The following is a 17,317-nucleotide window of genomic DNA, read 5'->3' on the forward strand; positions in this document are numbered from 1 at the left end:
GCTACTAATTATTCTATAAAATTTTTGTTTGCTGTTGGGAAGTAGTTGTTTGACATAGGGAAATGCATGTCTCTTTACAATTTGTTAGGATTCTCTTGACTGCAGGGGCAAGGAAGATCTTCATTCCCTGATGCCTTTTTTTGGTGGGAGGGAGTTGTTGTTCATTTGTGTTGGTTTAGTTCAGGTGTAGTTTCAGTCCAGTTTGCCTGTGCTTTACAAGGCAGGATGAATGGGTTGTTTGATCCTTCTTGGTCTTTAGTAAAGCCCACTAAAGTCCACAGAAAAAGGGAGGAGCAGCTAGTGAAGTAGTCTGTGCTGTATGACTTTGATTATCTTGACTGTGTATGTGTATAAATACACACTTAGGTGGAGCATCCAGACTCAGTGGGCAGTGTTTCCATGTGCACCTTATGTTTTGAGAAGCTTTGAGGATGTCAACACTTTTGAACATTGATATATACTGTCCCATTTCGCCACTTTTCCATTATTCCTCTGGCCTGTTTTGTGAAATAATCTCACATTTATCCTTTGTAATCATCAAATCCCTTTTCCAAATCCTTGACAGTGTTTTTCTGAGGTGGGATTGGGTTTTTTGGTTGTTTTTTGGAAATTAATTACTGGTTAACTTTTTTTCTTAGAGATTGCAAGGACCTCTTTGAAGATGTATCAGTTATTCTCTTACTCTTGCAGTGAGGCTATAAAGATCCATTAGAAACATGAATAGGGAAAAGAATTTTTAAAAATTGGTTTATGTATAGCTAAATTTCTAATAAAGTGTATGTGGTGTTTTCTAAAACAACCATGATGTTCCAGTCCATTTTAAAAAAATTAAAACTTCAAAGCTATGCTTAAAATAGGAAATGTACCTTACTTTTCATAACTTGTGTAAATTCTATACCTTGCATTTTAGCAGATTTCTCTGTACTGCTGAAAACAAAATTACCCTTGCAACAATCCTTTCAAGAAAAAAATTAAAAAAAATGGAATCAACTCTTTTCATGTTTTGAAAAATAAGGATCACTGTATCCAGTTCTGATTTTCTTGAATGACTTTTCATCACAACTGTGGTGGATATTGTTGTGTGGCTGCACATTGCACCCAAAAAAAATTGCTAATCACCTCCATAATCTGGGATATTTCGTGTGCTAAAATTAAGGATTGCTATTTCAAGTTTTTGGCTCAGATCATTGCTAATACATGAGGGACCATAATTTAGCTAGGTGGGTGAATATGTTACATAATGAGGATTTAAAATATCAGGGGACTCTTATTTTTTAGGAAAATACCTTTTTTTTTTTTTTTTCTCCTCTTGTCTTGTCCATTTGGGGAGGGAAATAAATCAACGGTTTGGTCCAAATTATGTTTATTGCAGAACTCCAGAATTCCACTTTGTTCTGTTTCCTAAAATGAATTATTCTTTTTATGAAGCTTGCATATAATATGCAGTGTAGGGCTAAATAACTTAAATCTCAGTAAAAATATTGCAGTATTCAGTGTACTCTGAAATAGGAAGATTGCAAGCAAAATGCTTTGTTATTATATGTATTTCTTGGTTGGCATTTAAAAAACCCTAAAAGTTCAGGTTACGTGTCTGGTATAACAAGTTTCTGTGACTTGATTGGAATTAGGTAAAGTTTGCACTTAAGACAGAAATTTACAGTAATATAATGGAAAAGCAAATGTCTGCACTTCTGTAGCTCAGAACACTAAATTTTATTGTCTGAACCTCTTTGTTTTGTTGATTGGATTTGAATTTGGTTTGAGTGAGTAGTGATAATTCAATCCAGATTATAGACATGGTCCAAAAATAGTTATTACAGTATATGCTACGCTATTATCTGAATATTTTCAGTCCTGACAGATAAAAGGTAATAAGATTTGATTAGCTATGGGAGATTTTAATTTCTTATTAGTGTTGCTGAAATTAGTTTGAGATGTCAAGCTATTCTGGCCTACAGTCGAGAAACATACTTTACAATTACATGCTGAAATAGATAGTGTGTAAGATGAAGGATACAATTAGCTTCCTTTTGTATAAGACAGAGGATACAATTGGGTTCCATTTATTCTTAGTTTGCTTATTTTGTTCATCTAATTCAAGTCAGTTTTCTAAACTACCTTTAGGGGAAAAGAGAAATACCTGGATAAGTTGTTTCTTTATGATGGAGGCTTAGGATGGGATGTAGTCTGCTTGCTGCATAAATATAAATTGTATTCAAAGCTGTAAATTAATCTCTTGGAATCACTAGAAGGGCTTGTATTTTTCTTGTAACTCTTCTTGGTTACCTATAATGAGTATGAAGCAGCTGTAATTATTGTATTTTAGCCTAACAGTCTGCAAGTTAAAAGTATGAATTGGATGTTCACAGTGTATAAATATAGAGTTTGCATATATTGTTTCACAAAGCAGCTAAGTTATTGTCTCACAGATACATTTGAAACTCATTAAAGACTTAAAAAATATTTGTGTAATGTTATGTTTAAAATCATGACAAATGTCTATTGAAATTTTGATTACTGTGTACGTGACTTCACCTGTAGAAGTATTCAAGAACTATGTATGTTTCTTGTCAACCTTAGTCAAGTTACTCATCTAAGGGAGATCGCTCACCAAGCACCTCAAGCTCATTTTTATTGTGTTTAAGTGATAAATGAGCTTTTGACAGCTGTAATCTCTTCCTTGGGTGCAGACAACATAATACACAATGAAACATTTCTCTTTCTGCAAGGAAGAGGAGTTAGTGTCATTGCACAAAAGGATTAAAATCTGTTCTGAAAAGCAAGTCTTCTTTTCTGTGTGTTTAACATTATATATCATTCCAGCCTGTGTCAAAGGAAACTGTTACAACAGAAAAATTTGCAGACTGTCTAGCTGGCCAGAGAAGGTTGTAGATGGATATAGATAAATCAATAGATAAATACAAACTTAAGGTTGAATATATATTAACTGAATCAAGCATAGGAGGTTTTCCAGAAATACAAGGGGATATATATAAAATCCATATTTTAAAATCCAAGATAAAATGACTTCTTTCGTCTCTCTTCCAAGTTGCCAGCTAATAAAGATGCCTTCCGAAAGACATGGAACCCTAAGTATACGCTACGCAGTCATTTTGATGGAGTGCGAGCATTAGCTTTTCATCCTGTAGAGCCTGTGCTGGTTACAGCCTCTGAGGACCATACTCTAAAACTCTGGAATTTGCAGAAAACAGTTCCTGCCAAAAAGCAAGTATATGGGTTTTATAAAAACATCAGTTGTGTTTTAAATGCCTTTGAAATGGATTAAACTCTTATAGTTTCAAGTTTTTCAGTAGAGATTTCACGTGGCATAATAACTCTTCTTTTTCTTTCAGGAGTGCCTCTTTAGATGTAGAACCCATCTACACATTTAGGGCCCACATGTGAGTGTTTGATGTTATTCATGGCTAATAAATAAGTTGTTATTCATAACGATATATTCTATCCTGTAGGCAGTTACCAATCAGCTTTTTTCTGTCTCTCAATAGTGGACCGGTATTGTCATTGGCAATTAGTTCCAGTGGAGAACAGTGTTTCAGTGGTGGTATTGATGCAACCATCCAGTGGTGGAACATGCCTAGCCCTAATGTGGATCCATATGATACCTATGGTAAGTTCTTTTTAATAAAAGATAAACAGCTTCTGACCATTGTCTTCAACATTATTTTTCTACTTGATGTTAATCTGCATTCTGGAGCTTTTGTGAAATATTACTGCCATTTCTCAGCTATGCTTTGTGTTTTCAAGTACTTATGTGTGGCAAACATTAGTTATTTATTCCTGCTTGCACTGATGATGTACTTTGTGTAGAACAGTAATAGGGAGACTTAACAATTCCTAAGATTTATGCAGTAAAGAGAAAAATAATCATAATTTATATTTTTGAGAAGCCTAATATTTTGAACCAGAATTACAACTTCTCAGTAATTATGCATTTCTTTCGATGGAAGTTTGCCAGAAAACCAAGATAAGTGTGCTCAGATTTTATGTCCCATGTTTCTGACTTGCATCTCGGGTCCCTAACTTTGGATATCTTTAATTTTAGATCTCTCTAAAATTAAATAGCTGGTAACTGCTTGGAAAACTCTGCATAGATTTAAAAACCCTCTAGGAAAGGCAACTGTAAAGTATCAGGGTGACGAAAATAAGATTGCTAGCTCCACAAGAAAAAATTAGTCCTGTTTTTATCATTAGTGTGATTGAGAGTTTTAGACCATACCTATGTGTCAGCAGAGTAAAAACTGCATCAAGTAAGCATCCAGTGTTAAAGTGGAAAGCTGATTTTGTGCACCTTGTACAAAAGAAGGGCTGTGATCAAGCATCCTTAAGATGTTGAATTTGAAAGGAAGAAATAAGAGAGGAGGTGGTAACAAGAGTGAATAATTTGGGGAAAAGGAACATAGTTGAGTTGTTTGTGGGGGGTTTTTTTTGTTGACTGGTTTGGTTTGGTAGGGTTCTTTGGTTTCAGTTTGTTTGTTTTCCTGGTTGGTTGGTTAGTTTGGTTTTTTTTGGAGAAAGATGGCAATATTGTAGCTGTTGCTTAAAGAGAAAGGGCAGGGGGAATATTCAGCTGGTTTATGTGGAATTTAATTTATGTTGAGGTACAAGAAATAATGAATGCTTCTTCACTAAAATGGTTTCCTTTCTCAACTTTTTTTTCCAGAGCCAAACGTTCTAGCTGGCACATTAATTGCTCACACAGATGCAGTCTGGGGTCTTGCCTACAGTGGTGTAAAGAATCACTTACTCTCTTGTTCAGCAGATGGCACTATTAGGTTATGGAACCCGCCGGAAAAAAATCCCTGTATTTGCACTTACAATGGAGAGAAAGGTAACTTTCTGCAGTGGTTTTGAAAATCTGTTATGGGGCAGCTGATGATGCATCCAGGCTCATTGTCTCCATTTATCCACACTAGGTAACATAGCTAAAAGAATAACTTGTAAAATAATCATGGTGCTGTAGCATTATTTTAAAGTAAAGAGCAAATATCTTCTTTAAGTATGACCTTAAATGCTTAAATTGTCAGGAATTTTTAAAGTGTTTTGTTCTTTCTAAAGATTTTTTTTGCTCTTTCTAGAGCATGGAATACCCACATCAGTCGACTTTATAGGTTGTGACCCTGCTCATATGGTGGCATCTTTTAACACTGGCAGCACAGTCATCTATGATTTAGAAACATCCCAGTCAGTGGTAATGTTTTCATCACAAGTAGAATCTGGTAAGTAGAGCTCTTCTGTAATAAATACACATCTTGAATGAGGTACCTGTTGCATCATTGTGGTACCTCATTGTATGGTGTAGTAAATGAAAAAGTTTTACTCCTCTGCTGCATCATTCAGTTTGAAATACGGTTAGATGCTTGGAACAAACACTCTGGAAAGGTGTTCTAACTCCTCTACTCAGCTTTTGTGAAACCCTGCCTGGAGTGCTGCCTCCATCTCTGGGGCCCCAGCACAAGGACACGGCCCTGTTAGACTGTGAGTCCAGAGCAAGGCCATGAAGATGATCCCAGAGCTGGAGCACCTCTCCTGTGAAGACAGGCTCAAAGGGTTGGGGTTGTTCAGTCTGGAGAGGGTTCTTGGGAGATATTACTGTGATCTTCCTATACCTAAAGGAGCCAGGAACTTGGAGAGGATCTTGTTTGTACAAGGCCATGTGGTGTCAAGACAAGGGGGAATGGTGTCAAACTGAAAGAGAGTGGGTTTAGATTAGATATTAGGAAGAAGTTCTTTGCTGTGAAAGTGGTGAGATGCTGTCACAGGTAGCTCAGAGAAATTTGGGATCCTTCATCCCTGGGAAATGTTCTAGGCTGAATGTGGCTTAAAACAACCAGATTTGGTGGATGGTGGACCTGCTTGTGGCAGGAGGGATTGGAACTAGGTTATGTTAAAGGTTAAAGGTCCCTTCCACTCAAGCCATTTTATGATTCTGTTAGCAGGATTTGAAAGTAGTTAGAGGTAGTGAAAGCAACAGTTACTGTTCTCTAAGATTTCTTAAGATTTAGTTTTCTGATTTGTATATGAAACCACAGTTTTCATTATATAGGATTGACATGGAGAATATTAAGTGGGTGAATAAGAGGGGAATTAAACAGAATATTTAATTTAGTGTTGAGTTCTGCACAGGTTGGGATTAAACACACTTTCTGGTGGAACTTTGTAGAAATCCTGTTGCTGCATATAAAGTGTCACAGAGAGGTAGCTCATCAAGAATTAATTGCATGTATTTGATGAAACTCTTTATGGAGGACTCTTTTTGTGACGCTCCTCAAATGATTCATAAGGAAAACCTCCAGTTTCTGCTCATTCCTTTCTAGAAAATGTGATTTAAAAGAATAGTGCAAGGGGAGAATCTGCTTCTCCCCTCTAAGTAGTGTAGTTTAATAATTAAACTTACACACTTCAACACAGGTTATAAAACTGTGTGAAAGCTGTCTTATAAATACCTTCTGCAGAGCCTGACATTGAAGTGAGAAGGAACATCACGATTTTGAGAACTACCTTTTCTAGTTTGAAGAGAGACTTTAAAATGGATTTAAGAAAAATTAAGCACAGAAATTAAGATACCAAGATAGTTTTTTAAAAAGAGTATCCTGTAGACTTCTAAACAGATTTTAGCCATTCATTGTTTAAGTTGAAGTCACAAATGTATCTGACAGAATCTAAGAGTGTTAGGTTGACTTCAGTTTCTTGGATTCTCTGGTCTAGTAGGTGTCCCTTCCAACCCAAACCACTCTGTGCTTCTGTCTTCACCCCCAGACTAAATATTTTTTGATGCAGAGGTGTAAGAGCTGTGTGCTAAACATACATTGCTCATGCTGCAGTTTGTTTCCACTTGGCTAGTGCTGCCCTGCAGTCAGTACTTGCTGGGTTTTATCTCTCAATAATCTTTCATGGGTGAAAACTGCTTGTAAGCCTTAACCTTGCAGTACCATGGCTAGAGTCTACCTCACTTTGCCCCATCCTGTGAAGCAAGAAGCTTTATTTCTTAGGAGATCCATTGATCCTAAGATAATACTTACATAATGTTAAATAATATGCTAATCTTAAGTGTAATGCTAAAATACTGTCATTTTAACTTTAACATTTTCTTTAAGGCAGATGAATATTCTTTTATTTTATTTTCAGGTGTACAATCAAATAATCATATTAACAAGGTAGTAAGTCATCCCACACTTCCTGTAACTATTACAGCACATGAAGATAGACACATCAAATTTTTTGACAACAAAACGGGTAAGGATAAAGAGAACCTAATTTGTATATTTGAATATATTTAAAAAAATCTGAATTACATAGGGAGAATCCATTTGTAGAAAACTTACTACTGATTTAGTCTTACATAAAACAGAACTTTTGGTATTTCTATGATTAAACCTTTTCAGTACCTTCTCTGTGAAATAGTGATACTTGTTGCAATTGTGAATTCAGAAGTCAGAAAACACTCTCAAAACAGGCAGAGATAGTTATGAGGGACAAGAAAGTGGTCTTTAATTTAAAGCTTTTCTGATTTATAGAGTATGTCTGCTTTTATTTCCATGCTTTTAACTCTTAAGCATGTGTCAGTTATCTTTTTCAATTCTTAGTAGTAAAAAAGATGACTTAGTACCTATTAGAGCAAGAAATTACCCTAAATTCATCATGGTAATGAAATCCTGTGTTATACTTAAGTTGTTGATAAGGTTTATAAAACAGAAAAGGATCTGGAAGAAAGAGGGTAAGGAAGGCTGTAGGAGAAAGCTGCACTGTCTGTTGTGACAAAAACATTAAAATAATTGTAAGGATAAACTTCTTATTTGTGAAATTACCTGTCACTTCCTACATGTTACCTATCAAAGTTGGAAGGAAAAAAAATCAAACTCACTTTAAGTAAGCATGTGCAAAACACCTGTTTAAAGTGTGTTTGGTTTTGTCCCAGTAGGAGATGGCAAACCCCAGTAGATTCCTGGGTTTTTTGTTTTCTACTTTGTACCTGCCATGAATGTATATATATTTGAATTGTGGTCATTAAATGCATTACACTGATGTTGCTGAAATTAAGATTTATTACTTCAAAGAAACAAAGAATAAGGAAAAAAATCTGCATGAAGAAATAATTGGGTTGAAGACAGGAATCAGAGGCTAGAAGTAAATGGTCTGTGGAATAAAGTATCTGTGGGTCTGGAGTGATCAGCAATATTTCAACATAGTGAGTCATCTGAACAGGGAGCGGTACATTGGCAGTTAACTGGCATTCAGTAATTCAGGTTATTAAACATGAAGGCTGACAAAGAACTGGAGATCTTAAAAGACATAAAAGCAGGCAAATTAAATTCCATTTGGATAAATGTGAAATTATACATGTAAGGAAAAATAAACATTGTAATATAAAATAATAATCACTAGGCCAACTGTTCTTATTTAAAGTAAAACCTCAGAGTTATAATAAGAGGTTAGATAAAAATACTACTTTGTTTCTTAGCAGTCAGAATAGCAAAATGCCTATTAGGAGGGAAAGGAATAAAAGGCAAAAGTGAATGTTTTTAATACCTTTGCATGAATACTTTGAATGAAGTCTCCCTTACCTCAAAAGGAATATAGCCAAGTTAATATGTTTCAGAGATGATCAAAGATCTTCAGTAGCTTTTAGCTTCTTCAGGAAGAATCTTAGAAACTGAATAGTCTGAGATTCTTCAGGAAGAAGAGCAACTGAACAAAGCTGATTTATGTTCTTCATGTTGCTCATGGTCTTACAGGGATTTATTTGCCCTTTTTCAACACATGAACTGAGGTTCAGTTGCTAATCCCCAACAGGTGGCAGACTCAAAACAGGAGAGGGGCAGTGATTCTTCTGTGCACTTAAACATTCTGGAACTCCTTCCAAAAAGCATCATGAGGTGCTAAAAGATGTTATTAGGAGTCCAGAAACAGAAGTCAACTTAAAGAAATTAAGAGACTTGCATTAAGAGTACTTGAATGCCGAGTTAACTGTTCTGGACATAACCAAACAGTTAATTGTTGGAAGCTGGAGAGTATTTTGGGCAAGTATCACCTATAGTTGCCTTATTTTTCTCTCCTAGCAATGACAGAGATAGATGGACCATTGATATGGCTCAGTAAATCTCATTTTATAAAGCTTCATCAAGACTCTCCTACTTTATTAGGAGAGTTATTAGGCATTTATTGGGACATTTAAGAGATAAAGGTTCTCATTTAGTCATTTTTAGGTGTTCACTGTTGTTGCTGCCAATAAAGATGCCAAGTGGATAGAGATTGTTTACAATGGGAATACCTTTTTGAGAGTTGTGTGTCATTTGCCCTTATGTTTATATAAGAGTCCGCAGTTGAAACTTTGTAATTTCTAATGGAATAGAATTATTCAAATATTACTGGAATCTAAATAAGCATGTTGTCTTCTATTGTGTTTAAGGGGGATGGATTGATGATTTTTAAATAAACAATGCTTCACAGGAAATTCACTGTTTATTTTTCTTCTAGGTAAAATGATCCATTCTATGGTTGCTCACTTGGATGCTGTCACAAGCCTAGCTGTAGATCCTAATGGAATCTATTTAATGTCTGGAAGTAAGGGGTTTTTTTCACATTCTATATGTGTTTATGCAAGTTATGCATTTATGATGCACTAAATTTCTGACAAATATAATCTTTTATTTTTCCTCTCTTTCTTTCCTAAACAGGCCATGATTGTTCCATTAGGTTGTGGAATTTGGACAGCAAGACATGTGTGCAAGAAATAACAGCTCATAGGAAAAAGCTGGATGAATCAATTTATGATGTAGCATTTCATCCATCAAAAGCATATATTGCCAGTGCAGGAGCTGATGCCCTTGCCAAAGTATTTGTGTGACATAGCAGAACAAACCTGCATCATAACAGCAGGTCTGTTTGGACAAAAAAGAGGGAATGCGTCACTGCCATCAATTATAAGGTTACCAATATGACACTACATCTGATCTGCCTGGGTGAAGGCTCTTAAGTGGGGCAGGTAGAAGTTGGTGAAAAGTCACCACATCCTGAACAATGTCAGGCTCATTCATTTAACTGTAATTACTGTATTTGGGGGGGTGGGGACAAATACAAAAAAGAAAACCAGTATTTGTAGCCTTGACTGGATATGAACTGAGCGTATGTCTGTTCTTTAGGTGTCTTTAAGCAAACGTGGAGTCTGATCTTACAAAAGACTTTTATTTTGGACTCTGTGTGCTGCCTTAGGGTTAGGAATGTGGTGCTCTTGTGGGGGGAAGTGAGCTCCAAGAGTAGCTTTCTTTTCATCTCTTAGTAATCTTCTGTTTATCAGTTGAATGCCACAGATTCCCCTTTTAAACTTTTATTTTGCTTTAAAGAAAAGGAAATTTAACTTAAAATATTTTAGCATTAGTTGCACAAAATGTTTGGATAAAATTCTAGTTTTTATAAGTCTTTTTATATATTTAGCCTGTCACAACAGTGCTCAAGATTGTATTGATAATGTTTTTCTGCATTATAGAACCCTAAAACACAGAGATCTCACTGACCCGCTGCCGTGTAACCACAATCTTCCCTTCTTTTGCCTAATACAGCTCAGCTAAGTCCTTGCTTAAGGATGCTAATTCATCATCATCGCATAACTGTCTTCATAAATAAAGGACTGTAAAATGTGTTCAAATGAAACACAGAGGGGTTAACACCCCTAAATGAACTCTTAAAAAAAATTAATCTTGGCATCCTATCACTATGTGATATTTTGTACATCTTACTGTATTTACGAGTTTATTTATCAAGGATTACCCATCTTGCTAATGGCCTATTGTTATTTATTTCACTTTTTGTTGGTCTTTATATCCTTTTATGTAGTGTGTTAAAGGGCCCTGTATATCTGTTATGGCACTCTTTGAACAGTCTAAAATAGATGAGAAAATGGGACATTTGATAATTCTAAAGTTGCAAACCAAGAAATTCTTTTTCCTCTGGTTAAAAGTACCTGGAGTGGAGTTGATTCCAAAAAAACAATCTTGTTTCAGAACCTTTGGAGTGAAAATTATTTTTATTTGCATTTCAAATAGAATACAAAAGTAGTTAATTCAAGATTCATAAATCTGCTGTGTTTTGACTAGTTACTCCCTGCTTTTATTTTATTTTTCAGAAGTGCTTCAGTTTATGGTGTAACTAAAAATTTTGTTTGTGTAATGCATGATTAATACAAAAAAGTATTTTTTCTAGTCTTCCACAAAACTTTTCTGATCAGTTTGCGAGTTTTGATGAGTTTTGTAAGGTTTCTGTTTTACAAACTATGAATCAGCAAATTTTTAAGATTGTACCGCATAGCAAAAGTACAGCTGTTGAAAAATAATGTATATAAAATGCATATAATAAATATTAAATGGTGTACCTGTATGTTACTGTTGGCTACATTATTTTGTGTTGCACAGTTTGAAAGAGTCATTCTACAAATTACTAAATTAGGTCTCAATTTTAGCAAAATGACCATTTGTTTATTATGCTTATAAGCTGCTTTGCTTTTGCAAGATTGTAATAGTTGTCTGGATGTTGAGCAACTGTTCAGTTTCAAGCAGCAGTACCCACATATAAGAACATGTTTCCACAATGTTTAAAGAAAATTTACAAGAACAAATCGAAAATTGCTGGTGTGTTCTTACATCCCTTCTAAGATGATAATCTCAGTGTTTTTTCATTATCTTTGCATATGAAGTGAATCTGAAGTGATTAGGAGCCAGAAAGGTACTCTGTTTTTATTTCAAACTGCCACTGAATAGTTGTGTTGAATTAAAAAAAAAAAAAACCAAAAAAAACCAACTAATTTCAAAATGCCTAACATTTGCCCATATATTTTGCCTCTGTCCATTTCTTTCCAAGTCCTCCTGTAAAGCTGATGAACAAAAAACTAAACTGAAGGTCAACGTTTACCTATTCTGTGATGAGTCACTTTGCTCAAAGCTATCAGCAGAAACAGAATACCACAATATGAATATTTTTGTGTACAATAGTATGTTTAGATATAAGTTAACTAAAGCTAGAACATGTTCCTATAAGTGGTTTAACTGCATTGTTCCATGTAAGTTTCCAGTTTTCCAGTAAGAATGTATTTCATGCCATCTCATGTCAAGCAAATTAGAAACAAAAAAAAAAAAAAAAAGGAAAGAGGTGCTCATGATAGGCAGTTATATTTTGGAATTAATTTTGTTTTGGTAATAATGTTGCATTGCTTGAAATGTTACAGTAAATTATAATTGTGTAGGAATTGGAGAATTTTGTCCTTTATCATGAAGATTGAGGTGAGGCCTTCCAGTAATTGCTTGTAGGACACTAAGACTTTACTTTTGAAAGTAACATTCAGCTGATTTGCACTTTTTGTTCTTTCCAGTCTAAAGCATTCAACTAATCAACAGACAAGAGAGTATTTGAATTTTATTGGAAGTAATTTAATAATCGCCTTTTCTGAAGCCAAACATTGTTTCTGGCAGCTTTTCCAGACTGCTGCATTTTAATGCTTAAATAAAATGTGATTGTTTAATAAACATTACCATGCATAACATTTACCTTTTTTTTAATTGTATTAAAATTGAAATGATAAAAACTGAAATATTTGCTTATTTTCCTTAATTGAAATCTTAACGATCATCTTAGTTCACTAATGCATAGTGGATCAAGTGCTGTAGTGAGGCATCAGTTATTGAATATTACCAATAATTTCTAATACCTCTTAGTTTATTTATTGTGGGGTGTACCATGCTGAAACCTTTATTTGTTGGGTTTGAGTTTTTGAAAATGGAAGAGCTATAGTACTGGTGATGGGGAAGATGAAAGATGATAGTGCTCAAAGAAATGGTTTCATTTAGCAAAACTACCTCAGTTTATAAAAGGATTTACTTCTCTTTTGTGAGACCCGAAGGACTGGTGCTCAGAACCCGAATGGAAAGAGATCTGAATGTATTTAATAATACCTGTAGCATTTAGGGTGTGATTGATAAGTCTGTGTTAACAGACTTAGTCTTCATCTTGCTTTTTATTATGGGAACTGTTTTAAGCAGATCAGTGGTGACTGTAGTCCACTCCAGCATAAACAGTAGTATGCTGTCCGCATAAATAGTGAATACACATGAAAAAGAATGTAACAAGCCCTGGTTAAGAATCTTCCATAATTTAGAAATACTAAGGACAAATTTATTTGCCAGAAGAAAATTGGTAGGTTTTCCAAGTGGAAAAACTGGACTTGAAGTTGCACTATCAGTGGCCATGTGTTTCACATATTTTATGCTAATTTATTTTGAAAGTGATAGCATGCTCTGTCCAGGCATGCTCTTCTTATTATGTGCTTTAATTTACTTTGAAACTGATTACACTCTGCTCCAGCACTTCCCATCTCGCATCAGTGGAAAGCCCCTTGCTCGCACAGCGCTGATTCCTTGCATTTTAGTTCTGTTTGGTGTCATAGACTCGTAGAAAGGCCTGGGACGGAAGGGACATTGAAAATCATCTAGTTCAAGCCTGTGCCCCCAACATGGACATGGGCAGCTTCCACGGAAAAGGTTTTTAATGGCCCCATCCAGCCTGGCTCTCAACACTTCAGGGATGGGGCATCCACACCTCTGGACAGCCTATGTGCCAGTCAGTCACCACCCTCACAGTAAAGAATTATTTTCTAGTATCCAATTTAACCTGTTATCTTTGAAGTTTGAAGCAGTTTTCCCTTGTCCTGTCATCACATGCTCTTATAGAAAGTCCCTCTCTGGCTTTCTTACAGGCTCCCTTCAGCTACTGGAAGGCCATCATTAGATTAGCCCAAAGCCTGCTCTTTTCCAGGTTGGCCAGTCCCAGCACTGAGACATGCTCCATCCCTTTCATCATCTTCCAGGCCCTCCTCTGGAGTCACTGCAGCAGCTCCCTGTCCCTCCTGTGCTGGCCCCCAGAGCTGATGCAGCCCTGCAGGGGCTCTCAGCAGAGCAGAGCAGAGGGGCAGAATCCCCTCCCTGGCCCTGCTGCCCACGCTGCTCTGGATGCAGCCCAGGGCACGTTTGGCTCTCTGGGCTGGCAGTGCCCATGGTGCCTCATGTGCAGCCTCTCAGGCAGCAGCACCCCCAAGTGCCTCTGGGCAGGGCTGCTCTGGGGCTGCTCATGCCCAGCCTGTGCTGAGACTGGGGCTTGCCCCAACCCAGGAGCAGCACCAGCACCTGGTCTTGTTAAACCTCAGGAGGTTCCCATGGGCCCGCTTCTCCAGGTCCCTGTGCATGGTATCCCATCACTCAGGTGTGTTGAGCACATCACTCAGTTTGTCACTGCAGTGCATGAGTGAGTGTGTGCATACATATATATATATATATATATACACACACACACATACTTATGTTCTGCCTCTAAGGACTTTTAAAAAAAGAAATAACAAAAGCAGACGGCTTCAGAATTGTTTTGAAATGCTACTTCTGAGATGAGCAAGAGTGTTTAAGAGTGTTCCATTTTCAAACTTGCTCTGCAGGTACTTTGAGAATGTACACCCTTGAGTCTTATGCAGATTAAATTAGTAACAGATTTTAAAATTAGGTAGTTCAAGCTACAACAACTTTAAAATGTCATAAAAATGCATTGGTTTGTTTTTAATTTTTAATATAGAAATGAACTTTGAGTTGATAATATAAAACAGCAGCCTTTCATTTTAGTCCTCCCTGTTACCTCCTTCTCCTGGAAGATCATGTCATGTTCCAGGTGACTGGAGTTGAGAGTAGAGTTCATAAGCTCGGTGCAGTCTTGTGGCCCATCTGCAGTGGGTGGAGGGAGCTGCTGGTGCCAGCCAGGCTGTGATGGCCACTTCTGGCTGGGCACAGAGCAGGGCTGCAGGAGCCCCTCAGCAAGCTGTGGGGAGGCAGGGCAGGAGAGGTTTTGCCCTCTGTGCCTTCAGACGCCATGGTGCTGGCAGAGGGAGAGCTGCTCATTTGTCCACTGTTGGTCACATACCCTTGAGGTGTTCCCTGAGGTTTGTCTCCATCTCACCTTGGCTTGCCATGTGGCTGTTGGGAAGCTGTCATTGATCCTGGTGTGCCTGGAGTGACCATCTGGGCACTTCTCAGACCATGCCTGATGGCTGCTGGGGTTTTGCTCATGCACAGCAGCTTGCCAAGGAGATGTGGTTTTCCTTTATGAAAGGAGGGATGCCTAAGGTGATGATATTCTTCAGTGACTTTGTGGTGACTGGCCTCATTGCCTTTGTTAAGCACCTTTTTTTCTATTGTTTCAGGTGTCTTTCTAGTTACTCTTTTGTACCTTGAAATGGGTGGGTATCTGTTTTTTTCATTTGTGGGCAGCTGGAGGTGGGGGCTTAAAAGCAGAAGCTCCTGGAAGGGCCTGCAGCTACTCTGCATGCACTGGTGCTGTGTTGGAATCTGAATCATGGCTCTGTCTTGCATGCCCTGTGCTTTTGGTGAACTGGCTGGTAGCCTGAGGTTTTCCCTCTGCTGGAGTTTTCTGGTGTTAGAAATACTATTACACCTTAACAATAGCAAGTCTTTCAAAAATACTGATATGTCCTCATTACTAGGGTAGATGTTGGCAAAACCAGGAGCTGTGTGTTGGCTTCCTGAATTACTGGTGTGTCTCTCTTGCCTGAGATAACCCAGGTGACTGACTCTGCTAGTCTTAATAAACAGTTTTCTGTAAAGATTTATCTGACAGCTGTACAGAAGAATTTCTTAGAGGTGAGAAATATTTTCCCCAGTTTGACTGACCTAACCCATGACAGTTTCCATGCTACAAATGCATTATATTCTGTCAGAAACCTTTTTTTTGGCAGATATTTGGGTTTAAGAGAAGCAACTGATCTTGGTCACTTTCTCCTAATTGTTTGTGTTAGTCTGGTCTCTGTTCTCTTTTGAGCAAATCTGAGCATCGGGGAGTAAATTCCTTGTTGATATATTTGCTACCAACGTGCTGTGCCAGACAGGTCTGGGTTTTTTCCTAAACTGGCTCCTAGTCCTCACCAGAATTAGTTCAACAAGTTTGTGTATCTCACCTAATTTAGAGAGTTTAGATGAGAGAAAGCTGTTTTTGCATCTACCTTTTCTGAACAAGTATTCTTAAAATACCCAAGGGTGTCGAGAATTTCAGAAACTACATAATAGTGAATTTGCTTTTCATTTGAAAAAACCACTATTTTGATTATATAGTTTGTTTGATTTGGAACTTATAAAAGCTTTCAAAGTGGTGCTAAGTTAGTAATTTTTGTAATTTTCCCATCTAATTTAAAATATTTTCCTAAATCTTGCCAGTTTTTTTCTCAATCTTTTGACTTTTTGTTGTCTCTAACTTGTATTATTTGGCAGATAATTGTTTATCATACTTGTAATCTGATCACATCCACCAGGGCAGAAAAATAGTTTTATATCCCTTTGCTTACATTCTGCCTTACTCCAATTGCTGTTAAGTAGTAAAGGCCATATCTGACCTCAGCAAAGGTTGGAAAAGTTTAGTTAACATTTGCTAGCAAAAACAGCAGTGCAGGGTTCCCATGCTGGTGCCTTAGGAACTGGTCCAGTGTGAAGTTCAGCTGTAGGTTCAGTTCTAGCCTGGGGCTGAGGGTGTGTTTGGGCTCCCAGGAGCTGCTTGGCAGCGGGGAGTGATGCTACCTGCTCCTCCTGCCTGTGGCTAACCCCAACCCTGCCCTTCACTGACCCTGCTGCTGTGCACAGGCAGCTGCTCTGGGCGTGGAATGCAGAGACAAATAGGACACAGTATTTGCTGCTGTATAGATGCAGGTGAATGTAAACAAATCAGTGAGTGATAAAACAATAAATACTCTTAATTTCGTGAAAGCAGCCTATGATCAAGGACACTTCACTAACTGGACTTGATTGTTTGAAAGGAAAGGAAATTTTGATCCTAATGAGATTAAATTTAAAATGGTCATTTGTTTCAAAGCAGAGATTAAATCCTGGGATTTAATCATAGGCAGCAAATTTTCAGAACCTATTCTTCATTCAGCTGAAGCTCGAGGCAAAATTTTTGAGGCCAATGAGGGCAGAAGAATGCCCGCTCCAGTTAGTAGACGTATATGACAGAGAAGTGGCTCATACTTCAGTTCTAAACTGTTTGCTGGAAGTTTCCATGTGTTTTGTGTCTCTGTTTGGATGACAGGTGATCACAAGATAGTCAGCCACGTTCTGCTTCCACTTCCCAAAAATACCACTTTTGTTTACTGTCCTAGGGCCAAACCAGAACCATTGATTTTATTAGGCTGTGGATTTAAGTCCCAGTTTCCAGGCAGTTTACTTAAGAATAAAGTTGATTGCCTTTGACAGTGTTCAGGCCTTCTGTG

The 17,317-nt window shown here is 37.2% G+C and overlaps 1 protein-coding gene across 5 annotated transcripts in view; it reads left to right on the plus strand.

Annotated features, from left to right (window-relative positions):
• The window catches only part of STRN3 (striatin 3), a 58,888-nt gene extending 47,497 nt beyond the window's left edge, over window positions 1–11,391 (plus strand). For all 5 annotated transcript variants that reach the window (XM_064716034.1, XM_064716036.1, XM_064716035.1 and 2 more), the window contains 8 exons: window positions 3,050–3,225; window positions 3,354–3,401; window positions 3,507–3,628; window positions 4,682–4,849; window positions 5,097–5,237; window positions 7,147–7,254; window positions 9,496–9,582; window positions 9,696–11,391. In XM_064716034.1, the coding sequence (XP_064572104.1) occupies window positions 3,050–3,225; window positions 3,354–3,401; window positions 3,507–3,628; window positions 4,682–4,849; window positions 5,097–5,237; window positions 7,147–7,254; window positions 9,496–9,582; window positions 9,696–9,865 (1,020 nt within the window). In that variant the 3' untranslated portion in view covers window positions 9,866–11,391. The remainder of the gene's footprint in view (window positions 1–3,049; window positions 3,226–3,353; window positions 3,402–3,506; window positions 3,629–4,681; window positions 4,850–5,096; window positions 5,238–7,146; window positions 7,255–9,495; window positions 9,583–9,695) is intronic.
• Window positions 11,392–17,317: the final 5,926 nt, after the last annotated feature.

This window comes from Zonotrichia leucophrys, chromosome 5 (assembly GCF_028769735.1).
Source record: "Zonotrichia leucophrys gambelii isolate GWCS_2022_RI chromosome 5, RI_Zleu_2.0, whole genome shotgun sequence".
In the NCBI taxonomy this organism is placed as follows: domain Eukaryota; kingdom Metazoa; phylum Chordata; class Aves; order Passeriformes; family Passerellidae; genus Zonotrichia; species Zonotrichia leucophrys.